Source organism: Squalius cephalus (genome assembly GCF_949319135.1).
Source record: "Squalius cephalus genome assembly, chromosome: 24".
Lineage (NCBI taxonomy): Eukaryota > Metazoa > Chordata > Actinopteri > Cypriniformes > Leuciscidae > Squalius > Squalius cephalus.
Window position 1 is genome coordinate 27,329,104 of NC_137145.1, and position 20,326 is coordinate 27,349,429.

The following is a 20,326-nucleotide window of genomic DNA, read 5'->3' on the forward strand; positions in this document are numbered from 1 at the left end:
TATATATATATATATATATATATTTTTTAATTATTCCATAATTTAATGAGGGGTCAGTTCTTGTTACCCGTTTGTGTGTGTGTGTGTGTGTGTGTGTGTGTGTGTGTGTGTGTGTGTGTGTGTGTGTGTGAGTCAGGTGAAGAGCTCGGTGTAGTCCGCTGTGGCCTCTGTCTGTCCGCACGGCTGCAGCAGAAACTCCTCTTCTCCACACGAGCTCAGCGGCTCCACCTGGTGCAGAAACACACAGTTACACGAGGCTTGAGCTGAGCTCCAAACACTGAATCACTTCATCCATGATGATCAATGTGGCGTGAGAACTAATGTGCATCAAGCAGTGATTTGTGTTAGCTGTGAACGCTGTACGGTATGTATTGTGACGTTCCTGGTGTAAGGAATGCGCTCCGTCTATTTAAACCTGATGACTCTCCGCCTATGACCGGCATGCATGTGAACGCACATGTTTGTTGTTAGCAGGCGTGAGATGCCAAACTGTCTCTGTGCTCATTATCACCATGTTAACAATCACATTGAGGGGTGAAGCATCTCATTCATCCCACATACTGTACATAAAAAAACATTTATCAATTCAGTATGAGTGTGAGCATTACATTTAGATAATGCAACATGACTCATACACATAATGCTGGCCACACATTTGAAGACTTTAAGGCTGATTTATATTGTGATTTCACTGTAATACTAATATCAGGACCATACTGAATTTTACTCAAGCTTGTGAGAGACAGACTAATGGTAAAACTAAGTGTGAAAACACTAATGGTGTTTAAAACCACAGAACTGATTAAAGGACATCACTTGTTTTTTTGGACAACTGGCATGTTGTTAAACAACAGTACAACGCACTGTACTTCTGTCCCTCACAGCCTGATGAAATCTAGAGCCAGGCTCAGTTTTGTATAGTCCCGGCCCAGTTTACCCCGAGTGACGTGCGCAGTACATCACCTGATGATACTCCACGAGTTCACTGAGTGATGTGAATCTGATCTGGTCTCCCAGAAGCATGTAGCAGTTCTCCGAGGCGTCGATCAGCAGGTGCTTGACTCCCTCTTTAGATCGATAGGAAAGCACATATCCAAATATCCTCTCGCTAACACGCACCAGGAAGAGCCCGGGCCCGCCCTCCTTCAGCAGCGCCTCTGCCTGTTCACGGGAGATTATCCCTGCAGGGCATGTGAGATGATGCACGTTACAGGACACCCAAAGCAGAGGACAGCAGTGCACAGTAACATTTACCATTCACTCATTTAAACAGTAAAGATTTTCCTTTTTGGGGCAAAATGTTGCTAAAATGTTTTAAAGCAGCTTCACAGTGACAAATATAGCTGCAAGCTGCAATCAAGGGGCCAAGCACAAAAAAAAATCTAAATGACTTTTTATGCAAGCATAGATGGGAGAATTAGACCAACTGCAACACTTATTTTAGGCAAAGCAATCACATGCAATAGGATTTTAATTGCTTATTTTTTACTTGGTACTTGGTACTTTTGACCAATAGGTGGCGCTGTTACTAAATGGATGTTGTATGGTCAGTGTGAAGAGGCAAAGTCTGGTGTCAATATGCCAAAGCAGTGCAGAGAGTCAGAGATACAGCCTCAGAATCAGCTTGGCATCATGCCATCATGTTTGGCTGATGCATTATTCCACAGTGGTTTGGTCTCACAATGATTTGAGCTGATTTTGGTTAATATCGGACCAACAGTCTAGGAAGGAAGAGTTTAAAAAAGTAGGTTTTCAAAGAAATAAAAAATGGCGGACGGCAATTTTGACTGACTATGGAATAATTGGTATCATTATTCTCAGTATGACTCAAGGAATCTAACAATACATGTTTAATGAAAATAAGCTAAATTAATCAAAAGCTATTCATATTTTTTTTTACTTTTGACTGAATCAAGAGACTAGTTTTACAATTTCAGAAGTTATAAACAAAAAAGAAAAAAAAGGCTATTTTTCATATCTCCTGACCAGTAGGTGGCACTGTGCCGAAACGCAGCATGTAGCCTCAGGTCATGCTTGTGATGACATGTACCAAGTTTGGTCTGAATACACTAAAGCGTTGGGAGATACAGTCAGTCACACGTTCATTTTGCCGTGCTGTTCGTTAAATTCATTTGCACATTATTCAAGAACAGTTTGGTCTATTAAAATGCTTTTTCGTAACTTTTTGCCAGTAAGGTCTAAAGATGATCTGAGCCAATTTTGGTGAAAATCGGACAAACCTCCAAGGACTAAAATGTACATGATGGAAAATGATGTCATAGGGCGCAATCGAATCGTTTCGAGCCGCTGAAGTTATTAGCATAAACATCAGTGCAAATTTGGACAGTTGGTGGCGCTAGAGGGACTGAATTAGAGACTCCAAAATTGCTGTGGTTGAAGTTCAGATTGTCTATTTGTGACTTTGTAAATAAATATACAAAGAAATGTAAAAAAACAAAACAATAAATGAGTATTTATACTTTTATTTCCTTATTTATGTATAATTGTATTTTCATTTATATATTTATGCATTAATTTATTTCCACTTTTACATTTATTTATGTAGGCCTATATATGTATTTATGTCTACATGTATTTATTTCTCCATTTCCTCTTCTGTATGCTAATGAGGGGGCGTGTTTTACCTCAGACATAGCAGTCGAGCTCAGAGTGGCAGTGCTGAAGCTTTGAGGTTTGTGGTTTGACCAAACAAGCTCATTCAGCTCTGTTCAATTCAGGTTTAATTCTCATCCAATAGTGTCACTGCAGTCAGATCAGATCGATGATTTTACTGAATATTAAAGGGATAGTTCACTTTGAAATAAAATTTTGGTATGTTTAAGCTTATCCAAGATGTAGGTGTCTTTGTTTCCGCAGTAGTTTCAATTTTGATATTTTTAGGTCAAATCGTTCTTGTCTGACAGTCATATAATGCAGGTCTGTGGTCACTGTCTCAAAGAGCATGCACAGAGAAGTCCAAATTAAACTATTCACCATCGTATGTACACATTGATGGCCTAAGACATGAAACGAGCGGTTTGTGTGAGAAAACTAACAGTATTTATATCGTTTTTACCTCTTGTACACACCCACGTCCAAGTGATCTGAGGGCGCGCGCGCTTCCTGGTGTGTGACGTGTGCGCGCGTTCTGGCTTAGTCTGCGCAAGCGCCGGAAAGTGTACAAGAGGTAAAAACGATATAAATACTTTTAGTTTTCTCACACAAACTGCTCGTTTCGTGTCTTAGGCCATCAATGTGTACTTACGATGGGGAATTGTTTAATTTGGACGATGGGGAATTGTTTAATTTGGACTTCTCTGTGCATGCTCTTTGAGACAGTGACCACAGACCTGCATTATATGACTGACAGACAAGAACGGTTTGACCTAAAAATATCAAAATTGAAACTACCGCGGAAACAAAGACACCTACATCTTGGATGCCCTTGAGGTAAGCTAAAACATACCAACATTTAATTTCAAAGTTAACTATTGTTTTAAACCCCAGCTAAGCAAGTCAGAGGCACCAGTAGCCCAGAAGGAGAGAGGACTGGAGAGGGTCCAGATGAACAGCTGTAGTCTCACCGTGAAACCAGGGGGCGATTCGGCTGTGGTCGCTCTGGAATCCTGCTCTGAGGGGGAACTGCTCCTCCCGAAACCAGCGGATGATATGATCTCGACTAGACGTGGAAAATGAGCGCCGCATACCAGCCTTCCTGCCAATCACAACAGAAGAGACATTCATCACATCTGGATCATCACAACCTGAGCAACTGAAGCTGTGTGACAGATATTTAACCATGAGCTCTGTACAGTTCACACAGTAGACACTGAGCTCCATGAATAGCTCAGATTTGAGCATCTTCTACTGGATAACAAGGGAATTGCCAATGATGAGTCGAGGGGAGATTCCTGTCAAAATATGTACAGTCTGCAGTATGACATTCCTGAGATGAGTATGAGACATGACGTACGATATATCACTGTTAATAGCACGAGACAGGTGGCATTCCAGTTATGGAATGAGTCAAGGTCTCGGCATGTACTAACATTACTGATCATTAAATAGAAAGCAGGTTTTCAACACTGATAATAATTAGAAATTTTTTCAAGTTTTTTGATCATCAAATTATCATATTAGAATGATTTCTGAAGGATCATGTGTCACTGTTTTTACTGTATTTTTGATCAAATAAATGCAGCCTTGGTGAGCAGAAGAAACTTATATTATTACTGCTCCACAAACATTTGATGTGTAGTGTGTGTTTCCTAGACATAAAGAATTGCTATATCATCACATCATAACCCAGATATTGATATAAAGTCATATTTTTGTAGCTGTAGCTGAAACCAAAGTCTTACGGGTTTGAAACGAAGTGAGGGCGAGTAATTAGTAACAGAACTAACCATTTAAACAAAATGAGCATACATCAATATACAGACGGGCTACAGCACCATAAGAGAAGGAGCAGGAATACAGTTAAATTACAGTGCAAAGTCAAGAGCAAGCATTTCCAGTATTTCCACAAGAGAACAGTTCTTCACAGTTCATGTGGAAGATGCTGATTACATCAATGCAGGAATAATCCAGTGTAAACCACCAGCTCTTCTTTTTAATTATGTCATTATTGTTGAATTATTGTCACAGAAATGAAGGACACTGGCTGTGAAGCGGAGCACGTGCCGGGACTCACCGGCTGACGGCAGCGCTGGTGTTTCTGGGTTTGGGTTTAGGTGGAGGGTTGGGGTCTGGGTTTGAGCTGGCGAAGGCCTTGGTGGCGGCCGCTACACGTCCTCTCTCCAGAGCCTTCACTGAGCGCCTGCGGTGGTCCTCCATCGTCTGCTTGGCTAGAGACCGTCTGCGCACGTCTGCGGCTTTTGACTTCTGCACTGGAGCCACATATGCAAAACCACACCGTTAGTCCTACTGTACATGTACGCACCGCTGAGAAATAACACAAACACAACCGCACAGAACACAACTTCCCTATTCAGGCTACAACTGTCATGAGTCACTGTCACCAACCTCACACCAGATAAACAAGTTATTCTCATTATTCTCCATGATGATTTTTTCATTTGATTATTTTTACTGTAAAGCAGAATAAAGCAATCATGCATCAGTATTTGTATTCACTGTATACATATACGAATTTGGCACATGCTCGATGATAGAAGTGTTACTAAGCACAATAAGCAGTGAAGAAGAAAGCATAATTGCGCACACAGAAAGACACGTCTCTCAGCAAGCATGCGATCGTGAATTCAGTTCGTGAATTCAGTGGAATTTTGTCAGTCAAAAGTAGTCGATCTCCGAATGCAATGTAATGAACTGACTCCATATGAGGAAATGTCATGAACTTGTAATTTCAATGAAAAGCATGATAAGTTAGATAAAAAATTATCCGTGAATTTATATGGAAACAACAACACTAACTGATAAAGTGAGTCGTACAAAACCTTTCTTTTTAGTAAACTCTCTGTACACAAACAATGTTCTCAATGCTGGAATTCATGTGTAGAGCCCCTGGTGATACTTCGAGCACAGTTTCATGTTGTGTCGAGCCTTCTTAGTGTTTTAAAAATAGCGTTTTAATAATTTTGATGCTATCACTGTAGTGCCCCATTCACTCCCATTCAAAACGCATTTAGACCTAAAACGAAAATACGGTCAAACTTAAAAGTGGTGTTTCCATTCTAATTATGCTTTTACATGAAAGTTTGACTTGGGTAGACTAACAAAAATAGCCTAGGTTCAATTTTGGCGAGAGTTACCCTTTAAGAATTTGTCCATATCGCCCACCCCAAAGTTTTATGATTAAAGTGCCTCATTATGGATTTTTGAAAATGACCTTTCGTGTAGTGTGTAACACAGCTCTAAGTGAATGAAAACATCCTGCAAAGTTTTAAATCTGACGCTGTACACGCTGTACGCGGTAAACCAATCACAACAGACTGAGCAGACTGGCCAATCAGAGAAGAGTAGCTCGCGGAAAGGCGGGATTTAGAGAGATTGATTCACCTGACGAGCCGTTTGAGAATCAATGATGATGTGGTGATGTGCAAATATTATGAGGAAATGAAACAGTTTTTTGACCTTTGATGCATGTAAACCTGTTGTAGGAGACTCCACAACAACATTAGGAAACTTTAAAATAGCATAATAGGGGCACTTTAAAATAACAATCATTTTGATGGAAATTCCCCCAAAAAACTCTTAATTGTCTTTATTAGGTTTATTATTTTTTCCTTGTGGTTTTTGGGGTGATATATGACTTTTTTTGTGAGATGAACCATAATTCCCATGAATCCTGCAGATTAGATATATGATAAGTGGTTGTGATCAGAGTGTGTGTTGTTGTTTACATGTCTGCTGCCAGTGGTTGTCCTGCTGGTCGAGTGTGTGTTTGCTGCGCTGCTTCTCCTTCAGGCTGATGTAGATCTGCTGTTTTCTCTCCTGCTCCAGCCTCCTCAGCTCCTCCTCAGCCTTACGCCTCTCCTCCTGACACACACACACACACACAACACACTGAGACCAGGGCTGAACGTGTGTGTGTGTGTGTCAGTGCGTGTGTGACGGCATACCTCGAGTTCCTCGTCTGCTCTTCTCTGTTCCTCTCTGGCCTTCAGCTGATCCGACAACACAACCTGCTCCGGCTCAACATGCAGTCCAGAGAAACGCTTCCCCAGCTCAGCTTCTTTCCTAGCCCTGGACAATTATACACGGAAAAACATTAAAACATGCAGGCCACTTGCATAGGTTATTATTAGAGGTCATTAATTATTAACAGAAGAAATGTTGCTCTGAGAGGAGAGCGTGAATGTCAATGAGAACGTTCATAATAAAATGACAAAACACACACACACACACACACACACACACACACACACACACACACACACACACACACGCACACGCACACGCACACGCACACACGCACACACACACAGAAAAATTCCTTTTGCTCATTGTCTAGTTGTCAACGTGAAAAGAAAAGCAGTCAAACGTGTTTTCCCACATATTTTCCGTGATATGAAATCATGCAGCCATCAGTTTGTGTTGGATTTCAGCCCCTATTTCATTCTGCAGTTGCTTAATGTTGCATAAACCGTTATTGTCACTAGTTATGACTGGATAACAGAGCACATCTGTCTCACAGCTGATGATAAATACTGCAGAAGCCTCTTCAGGTTTTGCCCTTTGGCTCAGTGCAGTTATCTACAACACACATTGCATCATGGAGATACAGATCATACAGGTTGTGCTTGAACTGATACACACCACAACTGTGATCATCATAATCTCACATCAGAAGTGCCTCTAAAAACAGAGACAAATCGTCATATTAAGCTCTGTCTGGAAGTCCCACTGACGAGATCAAGCACACGAGGAGGAACTGAACGCACAAGCCCTGTGCTGATAACATTCCTTTACACTGGTCAAATATTAAACTAGTGGATTACTCTGTAGTTATTGCCAAACAATACATGTTCAAAGAATATTTATAGTTCAATTCAGCTGTAAAGCAGCTCCAGAAGACGAGCCATTACTCAGCTCATCATCTCTTTTTATTTACTCTTACAACTTTCATCACTTTTATTGATTATTTTATTATTCTTTTTTTTTGTAATCATCATTTATAGATTATTGCTATGTTTATTTTACTTATTAAACTATTCATTGGCCCAGATCAGAGAAAATATACTCTTTGATTATTTGTATTTCATCAGTTTTACCACTGAAATAATCTCTAATGTAACACAACACATGAGAACAATACTGAATAATATGTGCTGTTGCAGAGTATAACTGGGTTACACTCTCAAAAATATTTATGTATGGGTCATAATTCTCCTCAAAATTGAAAGCAATGAAATCTTAAGCCTATTTTAACAGTTTTATTTTGTAGACAATACAGCAAACTTCTAAAATAAGTTTGTATGTATTTTTACGTACTTTATTCTCAACAAGGTTATTATTGTTAAAAGTATTTTTCTGTTGTTAATTGAAATAAAAGTGAAATAAAATAAAATACAAATATTAGATGAAAAACTTAAACTAAATTACATTTATAAATGTTTAATTTGTAGCACTAAAATGACTAACTTTAAATAGATAAAAAAAAATAACTAAACTGAAATAAAATAAAAATGAAATAAACCTAAATAATAATATTTAAAAAAGTGACAAAAGCATATTACAAAGTTACTAAAAATTAAACAGAAAATATAAAAATAAAAGCTACATTCAAAATATAAATAAAAACTACAAAAATAACTGATTGTCAATAATGATTCTCATGATACAGTATTACATGAATTATTACTGTAATAAAGTTTTTTTTTATTTAAATATGCATAAATGAGAGGCAGCACAATAAATAACATTATGAGACCGGGTATAGTTGTAACGCCATCAATTACTCCAATCATCATTTTATAAAAAAAAAATCAGATTTATAGGTAAGAATATAGGTTTTTTGACCAAAATTATATTTCATCTAGTCCTTAAACTTTTGCAGATAAAGATTATGCTAATACAGCTAGCTAAACACTGGGGTGGGCTGTAACACATCTTTAAAAAGTGTTACAACAATCCCCGGTTACACTTTATTTTAAGGTGTCAGTGTTACACTGTAATTATACATTTAAGTACTGAGTAATAATAGTTAACTACATGAATTTACTATAGGGTTAGATTAGGGTTTGTTTCAGGGTTAGTTGCATATAATTATGCATGACTAATTTATTGTTAGTACTACAGTAACCACATGTAACGTGTAACAATGACACTAAAGTGTTACCCTTACATACAACTCAGGACAATTTCTAATAATAATCTTAATAATAAGATTAATAATTTGTAATAATCTTACAGAATAGCTGGATGATGGAAATGAAAGACAGATAAAGGTGTGACGGACAGTGTCCGTTAAAAAAAGGAAGTTGAGAGGATTTAAAGAAGGGCAGGACAGACAGATCAGTTGTGATAAACGCCAGTGGTGAGGATTATGAGACCTCAGACAATGAAATTGTTGAATGAGATTGTGTGCATGGAGACATTTGGCAACTAAGCCAAAGGAAGTGTGTGTAAAATGCGTCCAATGCAGTGTCTGTGCCCAGTAAGCCTGCACTCCAGAGTTAACGACATTCATGTGTCACCATTGTGATTCTGATATTGTAATATTCACACACAGACACACAATCTCCCTGAATCTCCTTTGTTTTTAGTTACAGTGAGGAAAATAAGTATTTGAACACCCTGCTATTTTGCAAGTTCTCCCACTTAGAAATCATGGAGGGGTCTGAAATTGTCATCGTAGGTGCATGTCCACTGTGAGAGACATAATCTAAAAAAAAAAAATCCAGAAATCACAATGTATGATTTTTTAACTATTTATTTGTATGATACAGCTGCAAATAAGTATTTGAACACCTGAGAAAATCAATGTTAATATTTGGTACAGTAGCCTTTGTTTGCAATTACAGAGGTCAAACGTTTCCTGTAGTTTTTCACCAGGTTTGCACACACTGCAGGAGGGATTTTGGCCCACTCCTCCACACAGATCTTCTCTAGATCAGTCAGGTTTCTGGGCTGTCGCTGAGAAACACGGAGTTTGAGCTCCCTCCAAAGATTCTCTATTGGGTTTAGGTCTGGAGACTGGCTAGGCCACGCCAGAACCTTGATATGCTTCTTACAGAGCCACTCCTTGGTTATCCTGGCTGTGTGCTTCGGGTCATTGTCATGTTGGAAGACCCAGCCTCGACCCATCTTCAATGCTCTAACTGAGGGAAGGAGGTTGTTCCCCAAAATCTCGCAATACATGGCCCCGGTCATCCTCTCCTTAATACACTGCAGTCGCCCTGTCCCATGTGCAGAAAAACACCCCCAAAGCATGATGCTACCACCCCCATGCTTCACAGTAGGGATGGTGTTCTTGGGATGGTACTCATCATTCTTCTTCCTCCAAACACGTTTAGTGGAATTATGACCAAAAAGTTCTATTTTGGTCTCATCTGACCACATGACTTTCTCCCATGACTCCTCTGGATCATCCAAATGGTCATTGGCAAACTTAAGACGGGCCTTGACATGTGCTGGTTTAAGCAGGGGAACCTTCCGTGCCATGCATGATTTCAAACCATGACGTCTTAGTGTATTACCAACAGTAACCTTGGAAACGGTGGTCCCAGCTCTTTTCAGGTCATTGACCAGCTCCTCCCGTGTAGTTCTGGGCTGATTTCTCACCTTTCTTAGGATCATTGAGACCCCACGAGGTGAGATCTTGCATGGAGCCCCAGTTCGAGGGAGATTGACAGTCATGTTTAGCTTCTTCCATTTTCTAATGATTGCTCCAACAGTGGACCTTTTTTCACCAAGCTGCTTGGCAATTTCCCCGTAGCCCTTTCCAGCCTTGTGGAGGTGTACAATTTTGTCTCTAGTGTCTTTGGACAGCTCTTTGGTCTTGGCCATGTTAGTAGTTGGATTCTTACTGATTGTATGGGGTGGACAGGTGTCTTTATGCAGCTAATGACCTCAAACAGGTGCATCTAATTTAGGATAATAAATGGAGTGGAGGTGGACATTTTAAAGGCAGACTAACAGGTCTCTGAGGGTCAGAATTCTAGCTGATAGACAGGTGTTCAAATACTTATTTGCCAAATTTTTTATACTTAAAATCATATATTGTGATTTCTGGATTTTTTTTTTTAGATTATGTCTCTCACAGTGGACATGCACCTACGATGACAATTTCAGACCCCTCCATGATTTCCAAGTGGGAGAACTTGCAAAATAGCAGGGTGTTCAAATACTTATTTTCCTCACTGTAGATCTACATGTTCTTTACACAGTACACTGCAGTTGAGTGTTCATTAAGGAAGTTTGCTCTAGTATACTCATTTACACACACAACACACACACTCCTGAGTCGAACAGTCCTCTCCAGAACATTCTCGCTCACGGTTCCTTGCTGGTGGAATGATCTCCCTCATCCGGAATGCAGAATCCCTGACAACAATCAAAAGACAGCTGGAAACTCAACTCTTCTGTGAGCACTTAACCTCTTAAAAAAAAGAGGTTTTCTTTCCTTTTCCCTGAATCCCTCCCTTGTCTGGCTTATGCTACTCTAAGCAATGTCTGAAACTTTGTATTTTGAGCACTTCTGGCGTTGTTTGCCTCTTCATGATGACTCGCTTGCTGTACTCCTCATTTGTAAGTCGCTTTGGATAAAGGCGTCTGCTAAATGACTAAATGTAAATGTAGCCTAAGTGGATTTAAGTTATGGTCAGTCACAGAGAGAGGCGTGTTTTAGGTTGTTCATATGGATTGATCAATAAACCTATTTTTGTAGCATATTGCATAATGTGGCCTCTGCTTTGTTTGTCTAATTGCTACAACTTACCCCAGCATGCGTTACAAACTACCCCGGTAGAAACTGTAACAAAGGCACACAGTGTATTTGACATCAACTCATAAGGGCTGTGATATTCTTACAGAGGTTTGCATTGTAGTAAAAGCTTGAGCACTTTTGAGCACTCAACAATAAAGATGCTGAAGCTGAATTTATAGAAATATCTTCAGAATTACTGAGAAGTCTTCTTTCAAATATAATTCTTTTGAAGTGTTGGTGCTTAATGTAACACTATATAGTGTAAATGATAAATCACGTTTGAGATTTGTGCTGGCTACTATATACACCTCACCAGGGCACCATACAGACTTTATCAAAGAATTTGCTGATTCTCGTGTAAACTTCATTTAGCCAAGGCTGCAAAACCAACTCTTTGTTACAAATATGTTAGACCTATCACTTCTGCCACTAAAGATTGCTTTATTAATAATCTTCCTGATCAGTATCATCTCCTCAGCATCCCGGATAGCTTAGAAGAACTAGATATTGCAACAGAAACTTTTAACTCTCTCTTTTCCAGCACTTTAGACACAGTTGCTCCTTTGCGCTTAAAGAAGATTAAAGAAAATAGTCCAACGCCGTGGTACAACGAGCACACTCAGGCCCTTAAGAGAGCAGCCAGAAAAAGGGAGCGCAACTGGAAGAAAACAAAACTAGAGGCATTTCGCATTTCACATTTCATGGAAAGAGAGCTCGATTGCTTACAGAGAGGCCTTAAAAGCTGCTAGATCTGCTTATTTTACAACCCTATTAGAAGAAAATAAACATAATCCTAGGTATTTATTTGAAACAGTGGCTAAACTAACGAAAAATAAAGCTTCAAGCACCGAAGTTTCCAAGCAGCACAGCAGTAATGACTTTATGAACTTCTTCACTTATAAGACTGATAATATCAGGGAGAAAATTATAACTATGCAACCGTCTACTACAGTATCACATCAGGCAGTGCATTGTAGTCTCCCTGAGGAAAAATTTGATTCATTCGTTGCTATAGGAGAGGAAGAATTTACTAAACTCGTTAAATCATCTAAATCGACAACATGTATGTTAGACCCTATACCGACTAAGCTACTGAAAGAAATACTTCCAGAGGTCACAGATCCTCTTCTTAATATCATTAATTCATCTTTGTCACTAGGATATGTACCAAAAACGTTTAAGCTGGCTATGATTAAACCGCTTGTTAAAAAAACGCAACTTGATCCTACAGAATTAGTCAATTACAGGCCGATCTCGAATCTACCTTTTCTGACAAAGATACTAGAAAAAGCAGTGTCTTCACAACTGTGTTCATTTTTAGAAAGAAATTATATCTGCGAGGATTTTCAGTCAGGATTTAGACCGTACCATAGTACTGAGACTGCTCTCATTAGAGTCACAAATTATTTGCTCTTATCATCCGATCGTGGTTGTGTCTCTCTATTAGTGTTACTCGATCTTAGTGCTGCATTTGACACCATTGACCACAACATTCTTTTAAATAGACTCGAAAATTATGTTGGCATTAGTGGAATTGCACTAGCATGGTTTAAATCATACTTATCTGACCGTTATCAGTTTGTAGCAGTAAATGAAGAGATGTCTCATCGATCACAAGTTCAGTATGGTGTACCACAAGGCTCAGTACTAGGACCGCTGCTGTTCACTCTGTACATGCTACCATTAGGAGATATCATTAGGAAGCATGGCATTAGCTTTCACTGTTATGCCGATGATACTCAGCTCTATATTTCTTCAAAACCTAATGAAACTTACCAACTCACAAAATTAACGGAATGCATAGCAGATATAAAAAATTGGATGACTCGTAATTTCCTACTTCTAAATTCTGAAAAAACAGAGTTTCTAATTATTGGACAAAAAACTTCCTCATGTAATAACCTAGAATACTGTCTAACACTCGATGGCTGCTCTGTTACGTCTTCGTCGTCGGTTAGGAACCTGGGTGTGCTCTTTGATACCAATCTTTCATTTGAAAGTCACGTGTCTAGTATCTGTAAAACTGCATTTTTCCATCTTAAAAATATATCTAAATTACGTCATATGCTCTCATTGACAAATGCGGAGCAATTAGTTCATGCGTTCATGACCTCAAGGCTAGATTACTGTAATGCTCTACTGGGTGGTTGCCCTGCACGCTTAATAAACAAACTACAGCTAGTTCAAAACGCAGCAGCTCGAGTTCTTATCAGAACCAGGAAGTATGACCATATTAGCCCAGTTCTGTCAAAACTACATTGGCTGCCTATTAAACATCGCATCAATTTTAAAATATTGCTGATCACTTACAAAGCACTAAATGGTTTAGCTCCGCAGTACTTGAGCGAGCTCTTAACGCATTATAGTCCTTCACGTCTATTGTGATCTCAAAATTCCGGCCAGTTGATAATACCTAGAATATCAAAATCGACTGCTGGCGGTAGATCCTTTTCCTATTTAGCACCAAAACTCTGGAACAATCTTCCTAACATTGTCCGGGAAGCAGACACACTCTGTCAGTTCAAAGCTAGACTAAAAACACATACCTTTGCCCTAGCATTCACCTAATACATTATAGACTTCTATAGTTCAATGTTAGGCTGCATAGATTAGGTCAGCTGGAACCGGGAGCCCTGTGAAGGCCTCCTTCCCTTCCCTTCACCTCTGTACAGATAAAACGTTGTCAAAATAGTTCCGGTTCATGTGGCTACACTGAAGCGATAAATAATTCTGTATTATAAATCTTATTTAGGCCAGACAAGTAATTTGTTGAGGTCAATTTGTAAAGAAAGACTACACGCCTGCGCACATATATACTGAAACGCGCATACCAATAGACTAAACACGTAATACGCATGTGCACGCTGTCAGCGTTTTCACAGGTTTGTGAACACATATTTTTGCTAATACAGTTAATAACTAATGATCTTTGCAACGGAAGTGAATCAATCAAAAGCTAACTTTAGCTGGACAATAACTTTATTCTAGAGCTGCTGTAAAGCCAAAACAATCTCTGTTACTGTAATTTCCTATTATCACTGTAAAGCTGCTTTGAAACAGTCCATACTGTTAAACGCGCTATATAAATGAAGGTGACTTGACTTGAAGTCAAAAGTGTTACATCCATACCCGATCTGCCTATAGCGAGTGTGTAGTTGTGTTTGCGCTGCATGAATGAAGAGAGAGAGTGAGTGAGTGTGAGTGTGTGTGTGTGTGTGTGTGTGTGTGTGTGTGTGTGTGTGTGTGTGTGTGTGTGTTTCACCTGAGCTGCTCAGCCTCTCTCTGCGCCTGCAGCGCTGCTCTCTCGGCCATGATCTCGTCACAGATTTGATCGTAAGGTTTGTCGTCACGATGTTCTCCCATCACCCAAACCCACACATCATCATCAAGACCCTTCATCCATGACACAAACTTTCCTGAAACTACACACACACACACACACACACATTTCTACACCGGATCTGACAGAGAACGTTGCAAACCCATTTGTTCTGGTCAGAAGTATCGCAAGAGCTTGAAGTACGTCAGAAATAGAATGATCAGTTTACTGTCGAGGATCGGTCATGTGACGTCACACCATGACCAGTGTAGACAGCATCACTGATTATAATGGGTTTGCTTTAGTGGCGCCACTTAGCGCCTGGTGTAGACACGGATTACGAAAAGCATTTTCGACAAGATTTCAACAGCACAACGCTATGATGTGTTGACTTCGTCTCTCTTCAAGTGCCATCCAAAATCACATGACATCTCTTTAAAGTCGTACCCATCCCATTTTCACTTCCTTAAAGCCAATAAATGTAGAAAACCTGATTATATCGATTGGAAACTGATTGGATAGTGAAAGACTGAACGAGACACTGAATACCTATTATTTAACATGAACATCCAGCAGAAAAAGGAAAGCTGTTACACAGAAAGAACAAGCTAATATATTTTGACAGATTTGTTTCTTTGGGATAATGTGAATCAACAAATCGTTAATAATAGCCCCTTTCAGACGGTAATTGTTTCTCATGGGGTCGTAATGTATTTTCAACATTTACAGGGGCTAGTTTGTGATTTTATTGCCGTCCGAATCCACATCTCTGACTTTACAAGAAGAGATAACTTTAAAATTCACTGTTTAAATCCTTTTTGATCACTGCCGAGCACCGTACGAAAACTGTAGTGTTAGCCTAAGATAAGATCTAGCCTAAGCTTTTATTTCTGAAATGCTGGAAGAACAATATTATTTCATATCAAGGAGAAAGAGCAGAAAAGCATGTAAACATTTAAAATTATGGCAGCAATTATATACATGAAAAATATAATCCAAGCCGCTTTATGTTAACCTCATGTAAATAAGAGGCTGTATTAACTTATTTCTGCTAATTCCCACAATTTTTAAATAACATCCATCATTTTGAGGTAAAATACAAGACAGAAAACCCTTTTAACTATAGTGCATCTATCCTCCTATTTTTAAACAGCAGATTAAATAATCCAATAATAAATAGGATATTATTTCCCTATTATTAAGTTAAATATGAATTGGATTAATTCTTATTATTCGAAGGAGCATATTACACTTTATTTACAGCAGACAATCATGTGACTGACCACATTACTGGGTTCATAGAAATCTCCATCTGAATGCATGAGTTTATCACTGACGAGCCATGCACATTTATTTTTACAGAGAAACAATTCCTGTCTGAATAGGGCTATAGACTGTAAAAGGGCATTCTGATTTCATATTGACTTTAATATCTCAACTGTTTCTCCTGAACAGATTTATTAGCCCTACCTTTTATAAAACTCTTGTCAGTCAAATTCAGAAATCCATACATTTCTGCTAATATGTATGACAGATCCTTAGCCCTGTATATTCACATCTTATTGACAGTAAAGATGTGTAAACGAAAACCTTTTTTGTCTTTCAGACGTGCAGCCTCCTCCTTCTCCAGCTGTGTCTCTCGTTCTCTCCATCTCCTGATCTGCTCTTCTCTCATCTTGAGGAACAGCACCTGCTTCTGCTCCTCGTTGAGCTCGGACAGCAGCTCCGGCTCGATGTACATGTCCGCCAGGATCTGCTGCAGCATCTTCACGCTTCACTCACAAACACACGGGCGTCTACTGGTCTCGCTTGGGTTTGGACTCTGTAAAACAGATTCAAAAGAAGAAGTAGCCTAACACCACAGGACGTCATGCAGTGTAAACTAGCCCAGAGAGAGAGAGAGAGAGAGAGAGAGGGCTGATAATAGAATATTTACAGGCAGAAACATCACCAAACATACTATACAAATGTTACTTTTCAATGGGTTTGTGAAATTAGCTTTAAGTTAAGTTCAGTTAATAACTTAGGTTGTTATTATACTTTTAAAGTTCTGTATAATTGTTAAATATAAACCTTTAATTATGCTGTAATGTTGAATGGCTATTAAAAAATTGAAGGAGAAAAAGCAATACTGGCCTTCATTCATAGTACTTTTAAAAAAAACACTACAACAACAAAACCTCTTAAAAAACAGTATTATACCATAATATTTTTTGTTGAAAATTAAAATATGACATTAATGTATAAAATGAAAATAAAAAAACATTTTCTTTTTTCATAAATAGCCACAGTAAGGTGGAATTCAATTCTGCTAAATAAATGAAAAGAGGGATATCGGTCAATCTCGACACACATATATTCAAACAAACAAACAAACAAACAAACAAACAGAAATCTGATCCAGTCAACATTTGAATGTAAATAAGGAACAGGAAGCGGGACAAAGAGCCGTCAATCAATCAATGGCAGCGGCGTTGCTGACACGCGCTGACTGACTTACCGCTTCATACACACACGCGCGAGGAGGACCAGTCCAGAACACCACACCAGCTGTACAGAACCAGAACAATCTCTGCCGAGGATAAAGCTTAGAGCTCTTGATACCTGTACAGAAAGGTAAATGTCGAGTGAAGTGTGTGGTAATGTACTGTACACACCCTTAACTCAGCCCTTAGTTACAGGTCAAACTTGAGTTCCCTCCTACACACTCCGGCTGCGCGCTGCTGCTGTGAAACACCCATGGAAGCGGCTCTATAGGCTATCCATTTGTATGATCAGCGCGGAATCTCTCCAGTACACATCAATCTCACATTTATACATGCAACTTTAAAGTTATTAAAAATAAAAATATGAAAAAGTGCTCTCAGTTGCTGTAGTAGGGTCTACTCTAACTCCAGCTTTCTTTCACACGTGTCGTGTGACCATATTCATCCCGCAGTTTAGCGACCCTCTCAGTGCAGATCATGATAAAGTGTGTGGAGGATGGTTTAGTGACGTCTGACACGGATTGGAGAAAAATTACCCTCAAACTGTGACTTTCAACAAAAAAAAAAAAAAAAAAAAATTAAGGAAAGAGTATAAATAGATCGTGACTGAGCATGATCCACGTTTTGCTACATCATTACAGCATCATCATCGACAGGTTTTGCAGTTTCTTGATGTGTGCACTAGGTGGCGCACGTGTCACAAACCTCCAGTGAATCTGCACATGCTCGATGCTCATGCTACAGTGAGCAGGGGTGGACCTGGTGGTTTGGGGCCTAACTCGCCAACTATGCATCCTTTTACCTTCATAACCCTTATTTTGCAGTATCTTTCTCAAAACACTCAAATAAAATCTGATCCGTTTCAGATAACTGTGGATTCTGATGTACACTGCAGTTTAAATATCTTTGTGCTTGTTGAGAAAGACGTCTTCTCGCCAGAACCACTGCAAGTGTGATGATGAGCCGTTTCTTTTCAAGAGAAAGCACAAAAATAATCATTCTGTACATACACGTGCATCCCAGAGTGTTGACAAATAACATACCTTTTTCAGCTCTGTATGTAGCTGATGTATTAGCATATATTTTGGGTCCCGTAACTGGTTATTATTTTACGTTTTTAAACTTTTTTAAGAATCTTTTAGCTTTTAGAGTGACAAAGGATTTTTTTTTTGTAATCAAATATTTCATGTAGACTCCCAATTAACATGAAACATAAAACAGCTTATATAATAAATATTATACATAAATATTTAATGAGTTACAGCTGTTCACCTTGCAGGACACTGCTGTCACTTCAACTGCCAACATAACTGTGAATAAGGGCTCAGCATTAAGGATTTTTCCCCAAAAGCAATGAAAATTTGTTTTTTAGCAATGCTCTTTATATATAGAAATATCTATATTTTTATATTCTTAATTAAATGTATTTACAAAAAATTACAACAAGCCACAAATTATATACTACTATACATTTTGCAATTTTGACAAAATTATTAGCAAGTTTGATACCGTGACAAATCAGCAGAATTTGAAACATGTAGAACACAGAAAGCCAAATGTTTGCAAGGTATTCAAATAGATAAATAAATGTAATACAAGATTAAAGCCTGTAAATGTCAGTGGCAGTGCAGCTGGTGTCAGTTCTGTCACACACTGACCCTGGGTCAGCGGGCCGCTCTTATCGCCGAGCACCGCTGAGGCGCGATTATTTGCAAAAATAAAACTGATTTTGAGCAAAAAACAACAACAAAACTAAACTGAAACAGGCCTTTTACACAGAAACCTTTATAAAGCGTTTCCCAGACTTTTCCCCCCTTCTGTTTAAAAATGATTTACCATTTTCTGCTTTTATATTTATGCTGTTGTTGCTGTAGCTTTTTTCAATTATTTGTCATGTGGTGATAAATCACTTTATTAAAATATTTTTACTTGTTAATATGCCTATTTCTGAGTTATCACCTAATCTAATTTATTATGGATGGACTATCTTGTGGTTCACTATGTGTACAATTATTCTATTTGGTCAAGTCTGGGATTGTCATTAGTTTAAAAATGCATTTGAGTTGTTGCTCGAAAACCTAAACACAGTTTCTTACATCAGCATGACTGTTTACATCAACCACTATTTGCTCAGATATTTTCAAAAACACTGCAAAGCGTTTGCAATAGTATAAGTTTAAGGAAGAAGGCATTTCCTGCCTCATGCTGGAATGGAGCTCTGTAATTTACCCATGTTTATATGAGGCTGTGATGATATCTGTCTGGGGCTTCATGTGGCCTTGGATGTTGGATATATCAAGGGTGTAATTAGTAGTGATCCATGATGGTTTACATATTTGTCCCGTTTGATGTCAGCAGTGTTGGGAGGTGCAGTGTTACAGCATGAGCCGATCGCTGGCTGATGGAGGGTCAGTGAGGGGAGATAATCACAGACAAACACCTCAGGGCTAATTCATTCTGAAAGCTGAACTGCACTGAAGGTTCATGGTTGCAGTTTCTGTTTTCTGTTTTCACCAATGTGATTTGGTGAATTGCTGAACTCCTTTAAACCAGATAACTGAGAATATATTTGGCTTCTGTCCTAGAAAGGCCCATGATGTTACCTTCTCTAGTGATGTCTATATAGTAACTGGCTTTTTTGAGCAGAACAAACGGTGCCAACTGCTAGTGCAGGCAGTCATTGGAAAGGCTCTCATTTTCATGATTTAAAGTTGATGTGTGTAATTTTCTGAATTTTTCCCAATCAGCTTTCAGATGTTAATTGTATGACTTCCTAAAGAGTGTAACACTGTGATTCTGTGGCGTCTCAGCATGTTAAAGGACGTGAGTTGGACTGTTTCAATAGAAGACTGGGGGCGGGGCAGAATTGAGGTGAATTTTCATGTATGAAATCCAGTCATTTCAATAGTAATCTGGTATTTCGCATAAGGGAAAAAATATTCCCCCACAGGTTCAAGTTGGTCATGCAGATTCATCACATTGACCAGCAGAAAGATGCTTGGTGTGAAAGTGACTTCTGTGTGAGCTTTGCCTCATACATCAGTACAATCTTGGCAATAGACAATGGACCTTTTTTCCTGCAAAATGTGACCTAAAATTGAGCTAATGTGACCTTTAATTGGTGGTATG

The 20,326-nt window shown here is 38.8% G+C and overlaps 1 protein-coding gene across 2 annotated transcripts in view; it reads right to left on the minus strand.

Annotated features, from left to right (window-relative positions):
• Positions 1-28: 28 nt before the first annotated feature.
• The window catches only part of sh2d4a (SH2 domain containing 4A), a 52,755-nt gene continuing 32,457 nt past the window's right edge, over positions 29-20,326 (minus strand). The window contains exons 2-10 of one of the 2 annotated variants that reach the window (XM_079862266.1): positions 17,212-17,315; positions 16,302-16,533; positions 14,655-14,814; positions 6,585-6,708; positions 6,366-6,501; positions 4,694-4,889; positions 3,585-3,715; positions 964-1,181; positions 29-228 (exon numbers count right to left, since the gene is read on the minus strand). In XM_079862266.1, the coding sequence (XP_079718392.1) occupies positions 133-228; positions 964-1,181; positions 3,585-3,715; positions 4,694-4,889; positions 6,366-6,501; positions 6,585-6,708; positions 14,655-14,814; positions 16,302-16,476 (1,236 nt within the window). In that variant the 5' untranslated portion in view covers positions 16,477-16,533; positions 17,212-17,315 and the 3' untranslated portion in view covers positions 29-132. Of the gene's footprint in view, positions 229-963; positions 1,182-3,584; positions 3,716-4,693; positions 4,890-6,365; positions 6,502-6,584; positions 6,709-14,654; positions 14,815-16,301; positions 16,534-17,211; positions 17,429-20,326 lie in introns of those variants that run through there. The other variant, XM_079862265.1, reaches the window with a different exon arrangement.